At 38.5% G+C, this 18207-nt stretch overlaps 3 protein-coding genes across 4 annotated transcripts; 1 reads left to right on the top strand and 2 right to left on the bottom strand.

Annotated features, from left to right (window-relative positions):
* Positions 1-3553: 3553 nt before the first annotated feature.
* LOC141847683 (protein ROH1A-like) lies at positions 3554-5151 on the bottom strand. The gene has a single exon (XM_074735746.1). The coding sequence runs from the start codon at positions 5108-5110 to the stop codon at positions 3914-3916; it is 1197 nt and encodes a 398-aa protein (XP_074591847.1). The 5' UTR covers positions 5111-5151; the 3' UTR covers positions 3554-3913.
* Positions 5152-9152: 4001 nt separating this feature from the next.
* Positions 9153-10062, bottom strand: LOC141847748 (uncharacterized). The gene is made up of 4 exons (XM_074735823.1): positions 9922-10062; positions 9695-9818; positions 9510-9604; positions 9153-9423 (listed from the first exon to the last, which is right to left on the bottom strand). The coding sequence occupies exons 1-4, from the start codon at positions 9988-9990 to the stop codon at positions 9370-9372; spliced, it is 342 nt and encodes a 113-aa protein (XP_074591924.1). The 5' UTR covers positions 9991-10062; the 3' UTR covers positions 9153-9369.
* A 350-nt stretch (positions 10063-10412) lies between these two features.
* LOC141847521 (vacuolar protein sorting-associated protein 32 homolog 2-like) lies at positions 10413-17722 on the top strand. Of its 2 annotated transcripts, none has more exons than XM_074735578.1 (8): positions 10413-10561; positions 10714-10886; positions 12931-13030; positions 13951-14036; positions 14143-14234; positions 14565-14679; positions 14756-14948; positions 17442-17722. In XM_074735578.1, exons 2-7 carry the CDS (start codon positions 10815-10817, stop codon positions 14942-14944), a joined length of 654 nt encoding a protein of 217 aa, XP_074591679.1. In that variant the 5' UTR covers positions 10413-10561; positions 10714-10814; the 3' UTR covers positions 14945-14948; positions 17442-17722. The 2 variants fall into 2 exon arrangements, with proteins under 2 accessions (XP_074591679.1, XP_074591680.1); XM_074735579.1 differs by having other exon boundaries at positions 17469-17722.
* The last annotated feature ends 485 nt before the right edge of the window (positions 17723-18207 follow it).

The following is an 18207-nucleotide window of genomic DNA, read 5'->3' on the forward strand; positions in this document are numbered from 1 at the left end:
TCTGATATCAATTATAGGACTGGTGGGTGCGCTAGAGAGGGGGTGAATAGCGTTCGTCGTTTGTTCTTTCTATCAAATACACTTGTAGCGGAATTAGTAATACAAGCACAGGGACACGTGGATTTACTTGGTTTGTAACCCCCAGGATTAGTACATCCAAGACATATGCACGGGAAGACTCCTATCCACTAATGGTCTCCTTTCTGGAACTTTTTCAGAGGTGGAGAAACTCGTCTTACAATCCAATAATATAATGAAACACAAGTGCAAATAGTAAGACTTTACACAGAAACCTCTCATATAGTCGATCTGAAAGTCCTTAAGTGCAGTGCACCCTTTTTGAAACTTCCTCGATCATACGAGTTGGAAGACGTTCACATTCAACAACACTGCAGGATGAAGAATGAGGAGAATTAGATGTCTTGCTTGTGGTGGACTTTTAGACCCTTATATAGACTCTTCTGACTTGGATTCTTATCCGGGCGCTTGAATCCGATCCGATCTGATCTCTTCAGTCTTTATCAAGATTGATTGTTCTTAATCTAGGTGTCTGGACCATCCAGGGGTGCCTGGAGTAACATCTAAATGCCTGGATCTAGTCAACTCGGGTTTAACCGGAGTTGACCCCAAGCTTGGTTCGGCTACTTCTGTTTGCTCCTTCTATGCTTCTTCAATCTTCCTTCCAGCTCTTGGTTCCTACAAGATAAGCATACACACAAACAAATCAACCTAAGCCTGCTTATAGTCTGTCTGACCTACTAGACTTACCTAAATCTTACCCTATAGGTCTAACTTATTGGCTTACCTGTGCCTAACTTTCAGTTAAGACTAGTCACTTCCATAGGTAGATTCCCACCTGTCAAACATCCTATTTGGACTTTCTCTTACTTAACCTTCAGTTATAACTGGTCACTTCCATAAGTAGATTCCCACCTGTCAAACATCCTGTTTGGACTTTCTCTTACTTAACCTTCAGTTATAACTAGTCACTTTCATAAGTAGACTTTTTTCCTGCCAAACATCTGGTCACCCTTGACATGTTTGGACTTTCCCTTGCCCAACCTCTAGTTAGGACTTCCTTGCTCAGCTTCACTCACCAGGACTTCCTGCCCAGCCTCCAACCAGATCTTCCTTGCCTAACATCCAGTTAGGTCTTCTTGTCCAATCCTTCAGATTAAGACTTCCTTGTCCAGTCTTTCAAACTAAGTCTTCCTTTGCCTAGTCGCATCTAAGACTTTTCCTGCCTAGCATCAACTAAGACTTCTCTTTGCCCAATCTAATCGACTAGAATTTCTCGATAGTCTTCTGGTCAAACTGACCTGACTAGACTTCACTCACATCCAAATATTAGGTTCTGTTTGGATCAACCCTTGATCAAACTGACCATACCTAGGTGTATTGTCAAACATCAAAACTTTGAGGATATACATGTGCTCCTTGCACCAACAAATTTCCTGTTAAATTGGGCACCTGAGGATCATGCATGATATTTGTCTCAATCTTCAACCATTGACTAAGCCTATTGAGTTGTTTCTTGAGTATAAAGTTGTTCAAACAACTTCTCATTTATGAGTATGGTTGACCAATGTCAACTCTAACCAAGTCTAATTTATACTTGGTTGTCACTTCTTAAGTGTTGTCACCGTACCAAAGCACTTGACATTTCACTTGTTTGGGCTAATTGGGCACATGACTTTGAAATTGGGTCTTTCTAATTGAAAGCCCAAAAATTGACCATTAGAAATCTGATCCAATTTGATTAATTGATTTTTTTGGTGAAATCCAATTAATACATGAACAGCTCAATAATTTTAATCAATTTGTAAATGAAACTAATTCATTTATGTATAAGGGCTTTGCTTGAGTGGTTAGTCTTCACTTGTAATTGTGGAGGTCTCGGGTTTGATTCTAGGCAGCCCCTCATTTAACCACACTTTTTCCACTGCCCTAAATATTAATTAGGGTGACCCAATTAATCAATGGCCCAAATCAGACAGCCCATGTGCCCTAAGCCCACTTTCATTTTTTTTATTTTTTTTTTGAATCTGCCGATTTTCCTTTTCTTGTGCACTAAGCACAATACCGCCGCCCCTTTTTTTCTTGTGCACGAAGCACACTGCCGCCCAACCCCTCCGGCGCCAGCGCCAGCCCTACCGTGCTGTCGAAGACGAAGCCTTCCCCTCCCGGACGCCAGCCTCGCCGGAATCAGGGGAGCACCTGCTGGCCGCGAACTTCGTCGGCGTCATGGCATCACGCGGGCTGAAAGCGCCTGTGCGCTGATCGGGAAAAAATTGCGGACAGCACCTGTGCGCTGCCGCTTGCGACGGCCGAATAGAAACGAGGCAGTCAGAACAGAGAAACAGAGAAGTCGCTTCGATTTCTCTGTTGTTGAACTTCCATCGTGAGAAACTCAACAGAACAAAAAATTAACAGGTACATACAATTACTGGCTCTGATACCAATGTAAGATTTACCTATTGTAGCGTGATTCCGGCGGCGGCTGCTCCCGTCGGAGGAACGATCACGACGAACGAAAAATTTCTCAGGTTTCCACAAATCAAATCCTTCGATCTGGTGTTCTTCTTCTTCTCCGGCAACCCTCTGTTCTCCTCTGATCTCTCCGGCTTCTAGACTTGGACACAACCACGCACACAGCGCAGTTCTCTTGCTTCGTTCACGCACTTCCACCTTTCGCATCAGGGCTTCCCTCTGCCTTTAATAGGGAGAGGCCGCGCAGTGGTAGTGGTGGGCGGTTACGAAACGCCAAGCGTTCGGCGGTTATGAAACGCCAACAATTCATTCAGGAGAAGAATTGTCAAATGTACAAATGACGAAAATTTCTCCTTCTAAAACATATCTCAGTATGGTGCTAAATTTGTGTGAAAACACTTGGGTAGAGTTAGGTCATGTACCCAAAGTTTATGTAACAATCATTTTCTAAGTCAAAAGAGAGGGATCTACTTTCTTTTAGTTTTTCTTCTTTGTCCTTCAATCCTTATCTAAGTAGTCGTCACATGAACAGTAAATAGATAATTTTTATTTACAAGATATGTAGCTTAGAAGTTGTTGTAAGACTTGAAGAAATCCGAGGCACAGTAGAAAGAATCTAATTCTATACAAGTGAAGTTCACTAGAAGAAGAGGATAACCCTTAGATAAAGCATCCCAAACTCTTGGCTTAGACAAAAACCTTCAGCCTTTGATCAAAAACCTATATTATCTCCAAAAAAACCACAAAAATATTCCAATAAAACCAAAAAAAATATTCGTAGCTTCCCTGATGGATTGAAACTGGTTGAGGCGACAAAAACTGATTGATTTGTAAGTTGAATAGAAAACTACCCATTAACAAATAAGCTTATGGTCTTATTTACTTCTGTCGACCGAATTGGGTTAGATCAAGTTGAGTCAATTGCAAAGGTTTTAGCCTATATATCTGAGCTTCAATTGATTGAAAATGATTTAAATAGACTAGAATCAAATAAAAGTTAACTGCTGGAGCTAGCTTATCCATAGTTTACTTATTTATACAGAGATGCAGCAACCTCCAAACATATTAAGTATTACATGTTAATTAACTTCTCCTTAATGATTTATTATAATATTTATGACGCAGCACAAATAAAGCCGCGTGTTATCTTCTGATACAAGTTGACTTTGTCAATCTCCGCAAAGAGAGCAATCAATTTGCTTGTAAAACAACGCACAAACTGAAAGGAAGGGTAAGAAACGAACGAGTATGTTAAAGAAGAAATCGATCAGCAAAGGTACAGACTTAGAATCTAGTTTGCTGCTACCTTCGAGCTCAAACCCTGAAGCGAAAGAATCAACCGATATCCATCTACAAAAGCACTTGGCGGTTCCATTGAAACCCTTCCAAATCAAAGAGAGGTTTCATGGTGGTGGTTTAATTTCTAGGAGACGAGGTGAGGAACAGAAGCAGCAGCAGCAGCAGCAAGCGAGGTGTGGTCGACGCACCGGATCACCTCCGCGCGGATGCCCACCAGCCGGTGGAACACCTCCCTCACCTGCTTCTCCAGCGGTCCCACGCCTTCGGAGAGCTTCCGGCAAGCCTCCGCTAGCTCCCCCGCCCTCGCCTCCACTTCCTCCGCCCGCGATGTCACTGCCCCGCGCTCTCCCATTGCCTCCATCAGATCCCTCATGGATCGTTCCACCCGCTGGAATTCCGCCAACAGCCCCGCCGACGATCCCCTCCGCCGCCGCCGCCACTCCCCTGTGATGCGCTCCTGCAGCTCGATCATCGCTCCTGCCCACGGAAGGTGCTGCCGCGGTGACACCGGACTCGATAGCGCCGTCGAACTCCTGTCCTGGGACGGTACGGCTGCGGCCAGGGCCCACATGGTGAACGCCAGCAGGGAGCTCATCGCGTACACCGCGAGGGCCACACCGGCGCCTCCTGCCTCATCGCCACGCGGGGCGGCCAAGTGGGCCGGCATCAGCGGCATCGTCCGCCCGGCCGACAAGTTCTTCGACACGCCCCACGAGAGCGCGCGGATTTGGCTGTTGCCGAAGCGGCCAGATGACCCCGACCAATCGCCTCCCATGGAGGCAGTGGCGTTGTAGGAGGATTCATGGGAGGAAGCGAGAAGCTTGCCGATGGCCCTTCGAGCGCGATTGAGGGAAGCATCTTCTCCGCACCTATCCGGGAGGAGGACGGAGGAGGCTATGACGGCCGGGCGATACCAGAGGCGGAGTGAGTGCAGGGAGAGCGACACCGAGTTGCATACGTCGAGCGATTTCACTGAGCGGTTGAGGAGGTCGGCAACGCCGCGATCGGCGAGGATGCCTGCGTGGCTACGGCCGAGCAGGGATTGGAACTCCTCCTCGAGGAAGAGAAGAGCTTCCAGCATCTTGGAGAGGAAGGCGAGCGTGAGCAGCGGCTGGAGCTGGCAAGGCGGTTCCAAGCCAGCGGTGGAGGAAGGTAGGAGGGAGAGAAGGTGATCGGCGACGTGCTTCTGAAAGAGATCGACATCCTGCTCCTGGCCCTGATCCATGGATACGACTTGCGCGCCGCGGCGGAGGCTGGAAAAGGGGCGGCAGGCCATGGAAACCGGGGAGCCGCCTCCTTGGTTCTCCGGCATCGCCATCATCGACTCGATTCAGCTAATTGAATTGGAGAAAAGAGAGAGAGAGAGAGGAAGTGGAGATGGGGCGAGAATATACATATCTAATGATTTGTAGACCGGGTCAGGACCGGAGAATGACGCAATTTAGAGCGACCCGGTCCAATTCCAATAATGCCCTTTTACAGGGAAGAACAACAACTAAAATTCTTTTTTCAATGTTTTTTTAATAATTCATTTTTATTTTAGCTATAGTTATAAAAAAAATTTTGAGGGTCATTTAACTCGTGATTTCAAATTTTATATCATATTGGAGGGTAAGGACCATTTCATGTCAAAATTTGCCACCTCTTGATACATTAAAATTGAAATAATATTATTTTTTATTTTATAATTTATCTTCATATAAAATAATATTAAAATTATACCATCGTAGATGAAAATCAAATATTAAACCTTATTATATAATTTTTTCTCTTTCCTCCCTCCTTCCACCTTCAATTTAATATTTACTATCACATCATAAATCCAAATATCAATATATATATAATACTGAAATAATATAAATAATATTGTTCATGTCAAAATCTGAAACACACGGTTTCACATTTTGAACTTTAATTTAATTACATCATCAAATAGCTAGGAAGCTTGAATGATCTTTCCAACTGTAGAAATTATAAGAACAAGTAATTAATGCTCTACCTACATCATCACGTAGTGAGAATTGAAAGCTAAGGAAGCATTTGGTTTGAAATTTTTTTTTATTTTTTTTTTATTTTTATTTTTATATTTTTTATCTAATTTTTAAAAAATAAAAAATATATTTAGTATGATATACTATTTTTTATTTTTTAAAAAAAATTAAAAAATATATTTGATTTGTTAATATAAAAAATTATAAATAAAATATTTTTTAATAAAAAGATCATCTTATCCATAAAAAAAAATCATATAAAAAGGGGGTCAAATTTAAGCGTTGGGTCTCCTTTCGCTTGGAATTATAGAAAGGGTTATCTCAGCGCAGAGCCTCCTTTCATTGCCTCCCGCACCGCAAACTCGCACCTTCCGCCAACCCCTCCGCCACTGACTCCCCTTCATCGTCGCCCGTTTTGCCTCTTCGATCTTCGACTTTAACTCAAAGAAGAGAACTCCATCGCTTCCGAGGCTGAGAGTTGCCTTTGACCCCCAAAGGTTGCTCCTTTCCTCTCCGCTTTATGAGAAATAAAAAAAAATGTCCGATTTTTAACATTGGCGCCGCGGTTTCCACCAGAGGTGCCGGGTTTGTGGAGGTTGAGGACGGGTTCCACCAGGCGTGCGGTGTTACTGTAGCCATGTTTTCACATTTTCTATTTACCTGTCGAGTTTCCATTTTCTATAGAAAATGATATTTTATCATTTTCTATTTTCTTAGAAAATGACTTCTCATTTTTTAGAGAATGAGATTGGAAAATACAAAGCAAACAATAATTTTTAGAAAATAAAAAAATAAAAATGAAAAAAAGACCAAATCAAACGCCCCCTAAGATTGACAATTGCCTCAACAACCAATGAAGATTTAGAAGGTATTACAATGAGGGAAGTTCTAGCTGTTGTTGTGACAATGTCAAAGATTCTAGTTCTCGAAGCATAGTTGAGTTGATTACGACGAGATAGAGTTGCTGAAGTGGATAAGAGTTGAATTTCGATGAAGCAAGGTAATATCTTTCTTTCTGTCATGATCAACTATAATTTTTCAATTTATCTTCTTCACAAAGGATCATAGGATCATTGGAATAATAAAATTTACATTTTACTAATTTTTTTATTTGTTTGTTTATGCAAACATAGAAAGTTAACACAATGGCCCAGTAGCCCTACCAAGCAACCAGGCCTCGGGGCCCGCCTAGCCTAGTGGTAGGGTCGTGACACGACCAGATCGTTTGGCAATGCCGCCGCACGGGGTACAATATATATATTTTATTAAAAAAATACATCATTTCATAAATATATGCCATTAGAAAAATTCTTAAAGTCACAGACTCACATGAGCTGTTCGAGGAAATGCCGTGAATATATTTTCTCATGAGTTTCGACCGCGTCGATGGGATTGAACCGGTCGTGCATGTCTCAATTCAAGAACCGCGTGGAGGATCCATTGACAACGATGAATGAATCCGACGACTGCTTCCGAAGCCAAGCCAAGCAAAGCAATCCAAATGTTACTCAAATGACGTCATCTGCTGCGTTCTTCACCACCAAATACTCTAATTATTTATTTAAATGTCATCTCTGGCAAAAATGATGGATGACGTCGTCCTTCCTTATCCGATGGATTTGAAACAAGCACATACGTCCGGCGCGTGACCGCGTGAGGGAGAGCATATCTGGCGGTCTCCTGCGCCAGTGAGAAAATATAGAGAAAATTTTAAAATAAATATTTTTTTTACTTCTATATCTAAAAATTTTAAATCGGAATTAACATATGCAAGTGACATTCAATTGGCCCCACAAATGAAGCCACCCTGGGCCGGCCCAAGTCTGGCATTGGGCCCCGGGCTAGATCCTAGGGTGCCTATATAATCTTCTAGGTATTTATGTATTTATGATTTAATTTTTAATTACTTCTAAATTTATTTGGAGAGATCGAATTTTGACCTTGGATAACCTAATCCCTATCAAGCTGTAATGAGCATGGGTCAAATTCTCTCGTGTATAAAATATAAAAATTTTGATCGCTTATTTGGGGGGAATTTTGAATACTTCAACAACATTTTAAAACAATATAAAAAGATTCATATATGATTCTTTAAGATTCGTCAAATTGAACTATAAGTTTTTCAAAAATATTCTTTACTCCAAAGGTCCCAATCTCAAAAGAACATAATATACTTAACTAAACAGAGATAAAGTATTTAATAGTTTTAGACAAAATTTATTTGTTTTAAAAATATAATTTTAAAGGGCTAAAAAACATATTTATGCATAGGTTATCGGAAGAATATAGCTGTTTTAAATTCACAAAATTGTTAGACCACCTTTTTGTTTTCATTATGAAGTGGATAGCGTATATTTTGTTGAAAATGTACATCAAGCATTTCAATATAAACATCTTTTTGCATTTTTTTTAATATCAAACTCACACCCATGTGGCATATGCTCGATGTATTTGTGTTTAATGCGCCCATTAATAAACATAACGAATCAGAGCACCATGTATCAAAAGAAATTGCTATGCATCAACTAATCTCCTAATCAATTCGTAACCTCAAACAAATGTTAAGAGATCAACACATAACAAAAGAAACAAAAAGCTATCACAATCTATGTAACAAATCCCTTACCTAATGCCAAATCATATAACTTCAAATTTATCAATTTATAATAAGTTTAACTTAATTTTAACAAGCTTAAGAAGTGAGGAACTGCAAGCTATTCCATTCCAGTAAGCAATGTAGAAGACAAACTTAGTTAAGATTGGTTTATCACAAGTAAACAATAATTATGAATTAGTCCACATCAACAAATAATGCAGATATGAGAATAGAATAAATACAAATAGATAATAGTTGTATGGACAGCACCAAATTTTAATCTATTAGGATAAAGATTTTTGCATCTGAATTGGTCACCCATGCAATACTTACATTGTGGTAGAACATGTTTTAAGAACCAGAAAACAGGCTTATCGATCTACACAAGTCTACAAAATTCTGAGGAACAAAATGTTTGATTGCTGAAACACCAACATATTTCTCACATACATATATATAAGAGAAATACAAACATCTAAAGTTCAAGATTTTTCTCTATCGCGAACAACAACTTGAGAAAATCAGAAAACAACCAGGCTTAACAAGGAGATCATGTAGATAGGTTATGGAAGCATCTGAATTTTGTTGCAGGCACTTGGATCATAGAGGAGTGTTAATGCTGTAGGTACTGATTGAGAGATTGTATATTGTAACTACTTGAGGACTACAAATCAATCAACAGATAATATCTTCTAAAATGCCTAAGAGATAAAATTGATAGATAAGGTATTCCACATAAGTGGCAATGAATCAAGCAAATATAACTAAATGATTCATAAACCAACAGGAAGATCATGAAACTAGATTAGCATTGCTCGTACGGCCATAAGATGAGACAAATATAACAATTCAGTGGGGAAATCCTAGCCTTTTGACAGAAGATAGTGACATAATAAATGATAAATCCTCAAAAAAACATTTGGTAAAAGAAACAATAAAGTGTTATCTCATTCTAACAGGTAATAACAGAACGAAGCCCTCTAGTAGTACTCTCTAATCAAATAAGCTGAATCCCATGTCATCATCACTTTCTTCCTTCGGTTCCTCCTGCAATATAAACACAAAAAAGTGATTAAAGGGTTTCTACAGCATAATGCGAAAGATATGAATCCAGTTAAACAGAAAGCTCACACCTTTTTCTCCTCAGCAGCTGGTGCAGCGGTGGCAGCAGCGGCACCACCAGCAGCGGGAGCAGCAGAGACAGCAACCGGAGCACCACCACTACCGCCTGCAAGAACATACAAATGAAGCTTGTTAAAAAAAATATTAAGTAATAAAACAACAATAAATCAATAAACATTAAAAAAAAAAGTCGAACCAGATCCAACGCTGAGGATGAGGTCATCCACGCTCCTCTTCTCGAGGAGCTTGGCAAAGAGGGCAGCCCAGTACGATTCGATGCCCACGTTGGCGGCCTTCACGACGGTTGAGATTTTCTCTGACTGCTCCATTCATGGAGGCAATGAGTGAATGGGATAAATCACAAAGATGAAAATGGCAAAAAAAAAAAAAAAAAAAAAAGGGAAAGCACACAAAGAGGCGAACCGTGATGGGTATGCCATCGTCGTAGAGAATGAGAGCGGCGTAGCTGCAAGCAAGCTCCGAGATCGACATAGTAACGCCGATTTCTCTGAAACAACGAAGGAGGAGTGCAGCGAAGAAGGAGAGTGCAGAAGTCGGCGCTTGGTTGAAGTGCGACTTATATATAAGGGAAAACTAGGGTTCCAGTCGTGGCGTGGGTAACATGACGTTGTGGAAACCAAAACAGATTGGACCGTTGCCAGGTCCAAATCACTCCTGTATCGAATCCCAAAAATGGGCCGTGGCATTGATTACAGACAGCGACGATATTAGAAGATGATGGACAGTGGTCGGCCCAGTAACGCTCCGGGTCTTGGGCTTACGGTGGGCTTGTGACACTGCTGCGGGAAGAGCCTGCTCCTCCGCCGTACGATTAATCCGTATTGAATCTCGGCCGTTTGTTACCGTTTTCATCAGGAAAAAGTCCGAAGACGGATATCGCCATTTATGATAATTCGTTTTGGATGATCTCAACTACGCGACGCGTCTCCTTGATTGCATCGGCGTCCATCTCTCCTGAAAGTTTGCGGGGGCGAAGAGGGGAAGGAAGTTATCCCCCAAAACCGATCTATCAATCGAGGCTTGGAATCGGCTCCTTACGAAGGTTGATCAATCGGTTTTCCCCTTCTCGATTCGCGTCGTTTTTTTATTTTGACGAATTTCGAACGAATTATTTGCTGACGATTTATCTTTTTCCTGACTCGCTTTATCTCCTTTCCCCCGATCTGAAAGGTTTTTTTTTTTTTGTTATTGCAGATAGATCTTTCGGATCTTCATCTAGGACTTTGGACCTGGACGGGGGATTCGCGGCTAAAGCTTTGTTTTTGTTGAGGGTTGTTGTTTAGGGGACGGCTAAGATGTTTACTCGGCTTTTTGGAAAGCCCAAGGAACAAACCAATACCTTGGCCACTCTCGATAAACTAAATGAGGTTATTGATTTCTTCTTCTTCTTGTTTTGATTCATGTATTATACTTGATTGATTGTTATGTTTTCATGAGGCCAGATCCTGAAAGCATTTATGCGAATATAAGTCAAAATAATAACTTGTTTCTTACCATCAGCAAACTGGGAAAACAATTGGCTGTAGCAGACAAACAGAGAAATTGTTTGATCCTTTTTTTTATGTTGATTTTCTTTTTCGCATCCTCCAAATGCCCTGATCTTGGTATGTTTAGATACATGAAAACAGAACCTTGCTCTGAGTGTTATTATTACTTGTTTCTTTTAACAAGTGCCTTTACTGCTAAACCAAGCTAAGTTTTATATCCCTTGAGAGTGTGTACTATTGCAGCAAATGCAAGTATTTGGTGCATTTTCTTGAACTCTTCCAGATTAAAATAGGAATATGAGCCACCATAAATCTGTATACATAAATTATAGACGAGGCTATTCAATCTGGGTAAAGCATCTGGTCTGTGTTTTCAATCTTAAGCTGAATGAACAATATTTTAGACATGTAAGGAAAGAATTATGTAGGAGGTTACTTGCTCTTCAAGAGTTAGAGTGTTAAGCCATTTAAAGACTTTCAAGATTCTGGTATTTTGTTGCTCAAGCTAATGGTAAAAAAGAAAGAAGCCAAGATTTGCCATACTTGAAGAAAGGAAACTAAATGGTGTAATGGACGGGGAGAATATACACACATGGACAACTCCAAGAAGAAAGATGGGTTTCTCCATACAGAAAAGAAATAGGTGCTCAAATGGGATAAGAGAGTGCAATCAAGGATTTCAATACCATGTAGTTATCAAATTCTGTTAGTGCCAAGAAGGACAAGAGGGGCATTAAAGGGTGTTGGGGATAATGGCGAGGTGGCTTAATGGATAGATTCTCGATGATTGATTCATCATCATCATCCTTGCTCATAGAGTCATGGGTTGACATTTTTTATATTGGTTCTTAAAACTAAATCCAAGCCTCGATGTTGTTCGTTTAGGCTTGGAACCAACATCGATGGTGTTATAATGAGTTATAATGGTTGGGACACACTGTGGCATACTAACAAACATGGGATGGTTTTCATGTAGGCTTGGAACTGACATTTGATAGTGTTATAATGGGCTGTATTGGTTGGGGGCACAATGTGACACACTAATAAACATGTGCAACATTTTTGGTCAATTGCTTAAAATTCAATCCTTTGTTGAAGAAGTTTCTGTTAATTGGCAACCACATTGTTTAAAAAAGAGGATCTCGTGCATCTCCATGAGAACCCATATAAAGTAAAACAATTACTAGTTGATGAATCTATGTATTGTGCGGAAAACAATAAATTGAACATGCGTACAATTCAATCACACGATGTTTAGTTGACATATTACACCTAATTGTGATAGTTAGCACTCATCAGTACAAAATTCTTTGTCCTTCCTCATGAATTGTGATTTAGGGTATGTTTTCTAAGACTGATAAAGTTAGGGAAAGAAAAAGTTGGCTCCGCAAAGGGGAGTGAATAGCCATTTTCTCTTGTTTCCTTGGGAAGAAAATTATCATGGGAAAAAAAGTGCTTCACAAGGGCATATGTTAACGGAATTGAAACACTTGTAGTTGAGACGTGTTGTTGTGATGGGGAAAGTTTCATTGAGCAAAGGAATTTAGATGGATGAGGGGTGGTCGCTGCTCAACGACCCTGCCTAAACAATTATCTTTTGAGAAACCTAACCCTAAGATGAGGGGCTAGTTATCTTTTGAAGACCGTAACCGAAGTTTGGAGGAAGGAAAAATGTTGTATTGCAAAGTATGAGTTAACCATTACAAGGTATATTAGACTCAATTTAGGCCGTGACCCTGAAACATCTAATGTGGGACCAATATCCCCATGACTCGTACTACCTAATACTCTTAACACACAAGTTCATATTTAAATAAATGTATGTTCCTTATTCATAAGAATATTTAATTCCTTATATGAATATTTTATGCTTACTGTTGCTGCATTAATTCTCAATAGCTCTTTCCTTCTATACATGTTTTAGACACTTGAAATGCTTGAGAAGAAGGAGAAGGTTTTATTGAAAAAGGTTGATGCGGAGGTTGAAAAGGCTAAGGAGTATACCAGAGCGAAGAATAAGAGAGGTAAAGATCTGTGTCTGATTGTGGAGTTTTTAGTATTCATACTTGATAATTTTTCCAATTTAAGTCAGTAGCACATCCTTTGTCAAATCTTGCAGATAAACATCAGAGAATAATATTTGTGATTGGTTGTAAGGTTTTTAGTTTTCATGCTTGATAATTTTGCCAGTTTAAGTTAGTAGCATGACCTTTGTCAAATCTTTGATAGACATCAGCTACTATTTGATATGTGGATCTTTTTTGTTGTTGTTGGTTCTGGTGTAATCTCCTAAGGAAGTGGTGATTCGTGTTCTGATTCTTTGGGCCTCTTGTCCTTTGGCCCAATTTCCACTGATGATGTGTCTTCTAACTATATTGTATATGTTTTTAATTTACATATTATAGTATGCAACTGGATAGGATTTTAATCTCCCCCTTCATTGGAAAAAAGAAATGTTTGATATGTGGATGGGGGTTTGGTTAGATTTATGGAAATGAAGCTCTGGCACAAAATAAAGTTATTTTTATAGCTAGCTAAGCTAAGACACAATATTTTTACATTTATTTAGGGTACATAGAAACCCACCTGTATTGTTTCTGAATACAATGTAATCCTGGGATTTTCTTGCTTTTAAGATAGTAGCTAACCTCATGGTTCTATTTCTGAGTCTTGATGTTTTTCAGGAATATGGATGTGATCCAAGGTTCCAAGGAACATATTTGATTATTCTATCTGTTAATTGTTAAAGGATATATATGTTAATACCCTTGGGCTAATTTCACCTAAGACATTTTTGTTAACTTTTTTAGAAATTTATATTTCTGTAACAGCATATGAGAACTGAATAATTTATGTTTGTGCAACCACTACTGCCTTTGATACTTGCCATCTTATGTTTATTTACTGTCTAACTAATGAAAAACTGTGTTTTCACCTGTATTAGCTGCTATACAATGCTTGAAGAGGAAGAGACTTTACGAGCAACAAGTTGAGCAGCTTGGCAACTTCCAGTTGAGAATTCATGATCAGGTACCACTTCAGCCTGAAGATGATAAGTTAAGTTGCAGAAGATGAAATTCTGTCACTAAACATCACAGCTATTCTGAGTATTTGTTTTATTGCTTTGGAATGCAAGATGATAATGCTGGAGGGTGCAAAAGCTACTACAGAGACAGTTGATGCCTTAAGAACTGGAGCAGCAGCAATGAAAGCCATGCAAAAAGCAACGTAATTCATAACATTTTTGTTATCAGTCTCGGAAATATCCTTTTCTTGCTATTAGATTGTGCATGCCTTTCCAAATGGCTGGTCTAAGATTGCTTAGAATGTTATAGCAGTAAGAACTATTAATGTCTTATTGTTGCATTTTCTGAATTTTAGACTAGTCTGAATCACTTTGTTGTTCCTTGATGTTTTGCTGATTTTAACTGACTTCAGTTTTTATGATGACCTTGCCATTGCATTTCCAGCCTCTTTTATAACTTTTGAATTTTAGGTACTTATATATAACTATAAACAAGAGGAATGAGTCGGATTGTTATTTGTTTTGTCCTACAGTAACATTGATGATGTCGATAAGACTATGGACGAGATTAATGAGCAGACAGAGAACATGAAACAAATTCAGGAAGCATTGGCCACACCAATTGGAGCAGCAGCTGATTTTGATGAAGTACATCTCCTCCTCATGTTCAATATTTTTCTTTGTTCTTGATGTCTTAAACATTCAATTCAACCTTTCTGTTCAGGATGAATTGGAAGCAGAACTAGAAGAGCTTGAGGGAGCAGAGTTGGAGGAACAGCTTCTTCAACCTGCTACAACTGCTCCTGCTGCTCCAGTCCATGCTCCCGCTGGTAGAGTTGCTCGACCTTCTGCTCAGAAAAATACTGCTGAAGAAGATGAGCTTGCCGCTTTGCAAGCTGAGATGGCAATGTAGTCAGGTACAGTCATCCTTACAAGTTGCAATTCTCCAAACTATGCATGTTGAATACTTAGATGAAAATTTTATCTTGTTTTCTCATATTCTAATCTTTTCTAAGTACTGTTAACTTCATGTTGAATAATTTGGAAGTGCCATCTGAGAAGGGAAATTTTGTTACTCTATGTCCATGTCTTGCTTGGAGAGAATCTCTTTTTTCATGTTGGAGTGGTTGATGTTTGTAAGGAGCTTTTAAGTTAATTGATATTGGTGCTGTTCTGCTTAGTGGACATGCTGACATGCTGTTCATTTTTTAAAACAAAGAAACTGTAACATCATGCTAACTAAATGACTTGATTGAGTTCAATTATGTCTACTATTTTCAATGTTGAGGAATTCTTATATCATAAATAAACCGTCACGTAAATTCTCTACAGAAATGGATGTGTGTAACAGCAATGAAATAAAATTTGTTTCAATTTCTCAAGCTTTGGCGATGGCTTGAAGTTGTAATGTAAGAAGGGAATAGGGGGTTCATTCCTCATTAATATTCATTCTACTCCAATATGTTTATCTCCATAGATTAGCAGAATCGTAACCTTTGACTGATTCTGAGTCGCAAAGTAATGTTGGTATCCTGAAATGTTTAGTAAATCAAGTGGATCTACAAGGAATTTGTTGAGCCTAAGGACCCTCAAAATCCCCGAGAACCTGAAAACTTTGACCTTGTCCGGTACAATTTGGATTTGTCAAGGACCTGAGTCCTTTTGCAGGTTTTTGTAATTTAGAAATTTGGTCTTACAGGTTTCCTTCTCATGCTTGCCTTGACCTGACTTGACTATATTTTCAGTTTTATCTCCATTTAAGTTGGACATCGACTTGTCTTTAAATTTTCGCCAATAACAACAACAACCAAGTTTTATATTCACTAGGTGGGGTCAGCTTTATAGATCCTCCTATGTTATTGAACTCTATCTCCTAGTATATCATTATCTATATTTAAATAAATTTTATTTATTTTTATCGTTGCTAAAGTCTTTTGGTCTTCCTCTAGCTTAATGTGTATATTTTTCATAGTTTCAAATGAGTGGAATTTCATGTTAACTTACACTTTGCATGATTCCTACACATTCGATTTCAGCAGAAAACGCACTTTCGCATGCAATGGATCTTAAATCCAAGCTTAAAAATTCAAAAAATATCACTTCAAATTTTTTTTTATTTATATTTTTCTTTTTTTTTATCTTTGGCAAATAATTTTTATATTTTTTCTGTCTGTTTTCTTATGTCAAAGGATAATGTTGGATGGAAAATATTTCACAATCTTTTTTCTGTTAGTTTTTTCCCTTGTCCTTTTTCTTTCCACTGGTTCCTTCCGTTGCAAGAAACAGCATTTTGCAGAGCTATGCCATTTTGTACTTGATGAGTTCAAAGACATCTTCAGCTTCATTTCTAGCTAGTAATGCACTTGCGCTTGTTTCTATGAAGTGTTGGTTGATAATTTTATTTTATTTATTTCATTTTCTGCTTTATCTTCTAGTGGTCTGCTATTGTGTTATCCCTAGCACTGCAATAAGCTTTAACATTTTATTACAATTCTTCTCAGTGAGGGAACTGATGAATATCCTTTCTTTATCTAGTCGATTTGTGTTCTGCCAGACATCCATTTGAATCAATAAACAAAATTTCGTCTCTGCTTGAAGCGTATGCTGTCATATCATCTTATTGCCGATCTTCAACCCAAGGAAATATTATAACTATTATGCCTACCTGATTCCTTCAATGATTCTAGTTACTCTGTCCAATCCTTTTAGTGAGTCGTGACACTGTGTATTCCACCTTCATTGCTGATTTGCTACAGTAGGTTCCTACAACATCATCAAATATTTTTCTTTCTAGCTGTTAACGGTGGCTTCCAATTTCAATAATGACCTCTTGCAATTATGTTGCTGGAAAACACAATCATCAGGCGACCATCTTGAATTATCTTAAGCTGTTCTGTACTACTTGTTGCCCTGTTTTTCTTCAGTTAATTACAGATTTTCTTTGCTGTTTGATTCCATGCGTAATGTTTGGACAAGTTTGGGCAATTGCATATTTGAATAATTGTTTTTTGTTCTACTTTTTAATTATTGTTTTGATGCTGTCTTTAAAACTAAAAGTCCACTAGATTTCAACTTCAATGTTTGCCTATTGAAATTAATTTTGGTCACTAACCTTCCATTATCTATAACTGTTCGATTGCAACTTGCTCCCATTTTCTTCAACAACTTCTCTCTGCTGCCGAGTCTGTTTGTTACTCCTTGATCACAAATTAAGTCTCTGCAACTTAATACATGGACATTTATTCTACTCCACTTTTTTTTATTACTTTTAAGGTAAACATTTTCTTCACTTTCAAAACGGAAGGTTTCCTCTTTGATTGACATTACCAAGAAGTTTCTTATGATATTACGCATTCAATTATATTCAAAATGATGCTGACATCAAACTAATACTTCTGTCATTATTTCAGTGTTCAGAGTGTTTTATTCTTCTGCAGGCTTCTTTATGCTTCTGTAAGAAAGTGATGCTGAATAAGTGAAAATGACTTGTCGTTCGTGGGACGGTGGAAAATTTGAGTTGAAAAATGCAACAATACAGTCTGTATGCTAAACTGAAGTGGTGGTTAAAGAAACGAGTTTGCCATTGACTTAATATTATGATCTATTTGTGGTTCCTTGTGTCTATACATACACATTCTTGATGTAACTATCGAACCACTATGCTGTACGCTGAAAGTTGGCGTGTTTATTAGCTCTTTTGCTGCAAAAGTTTACATTGAAGGTAAAAGTCCTTTCTTTATCATGTATTCAAAGTTTGACAGCAAATTGTTCAAAGCACGCGCTCAAGTTTCCATCAAATCATGCATCCATCAAACTAGATAATAGTCCCTTGATGACCATTTTGAGTTTTTTTAAAACTTGAAATGATATAATTGGAGTCATATACATGTGACTTTAAGGAGTGTTATAATTGTTATATTTGTAAGTTGGTCATTAAAGATTTTTTTTTCTTTCTAAAATATCATTTTTATAGCAATAAGCTAAGTTTACCAAAGAAGTCTTAAACCCAAAGCTTTTCTTAAACTTTAGCTCTCCTTTGATCCTAGATATTCATGAAATCTTGCACCTCTAAATCAGACTAGCTTTAAGGTAATGATTTTATTTCCGAATGGTTTAATATTTTCCTTCTTCATATATTAAATATTACTAAACATGTGATAAATTAAATATATAGAT

This window comes from Curcuma longa, chromosome 16, assembly GCF_044706935.1.
Source record: "Curcuma longa cultivar G26 ecotype Majalengka, Jawa Barat chromosome 16, ITB_CL_G26_1.1, whole genome shotgun sequence".
Lineage (NCBI taxonomy): Eukaryota > Viridiplantae > Streptophyta > Magnoliopsida > Zingiberales > Zingiberaceae > Curcuma > Curcuma longa.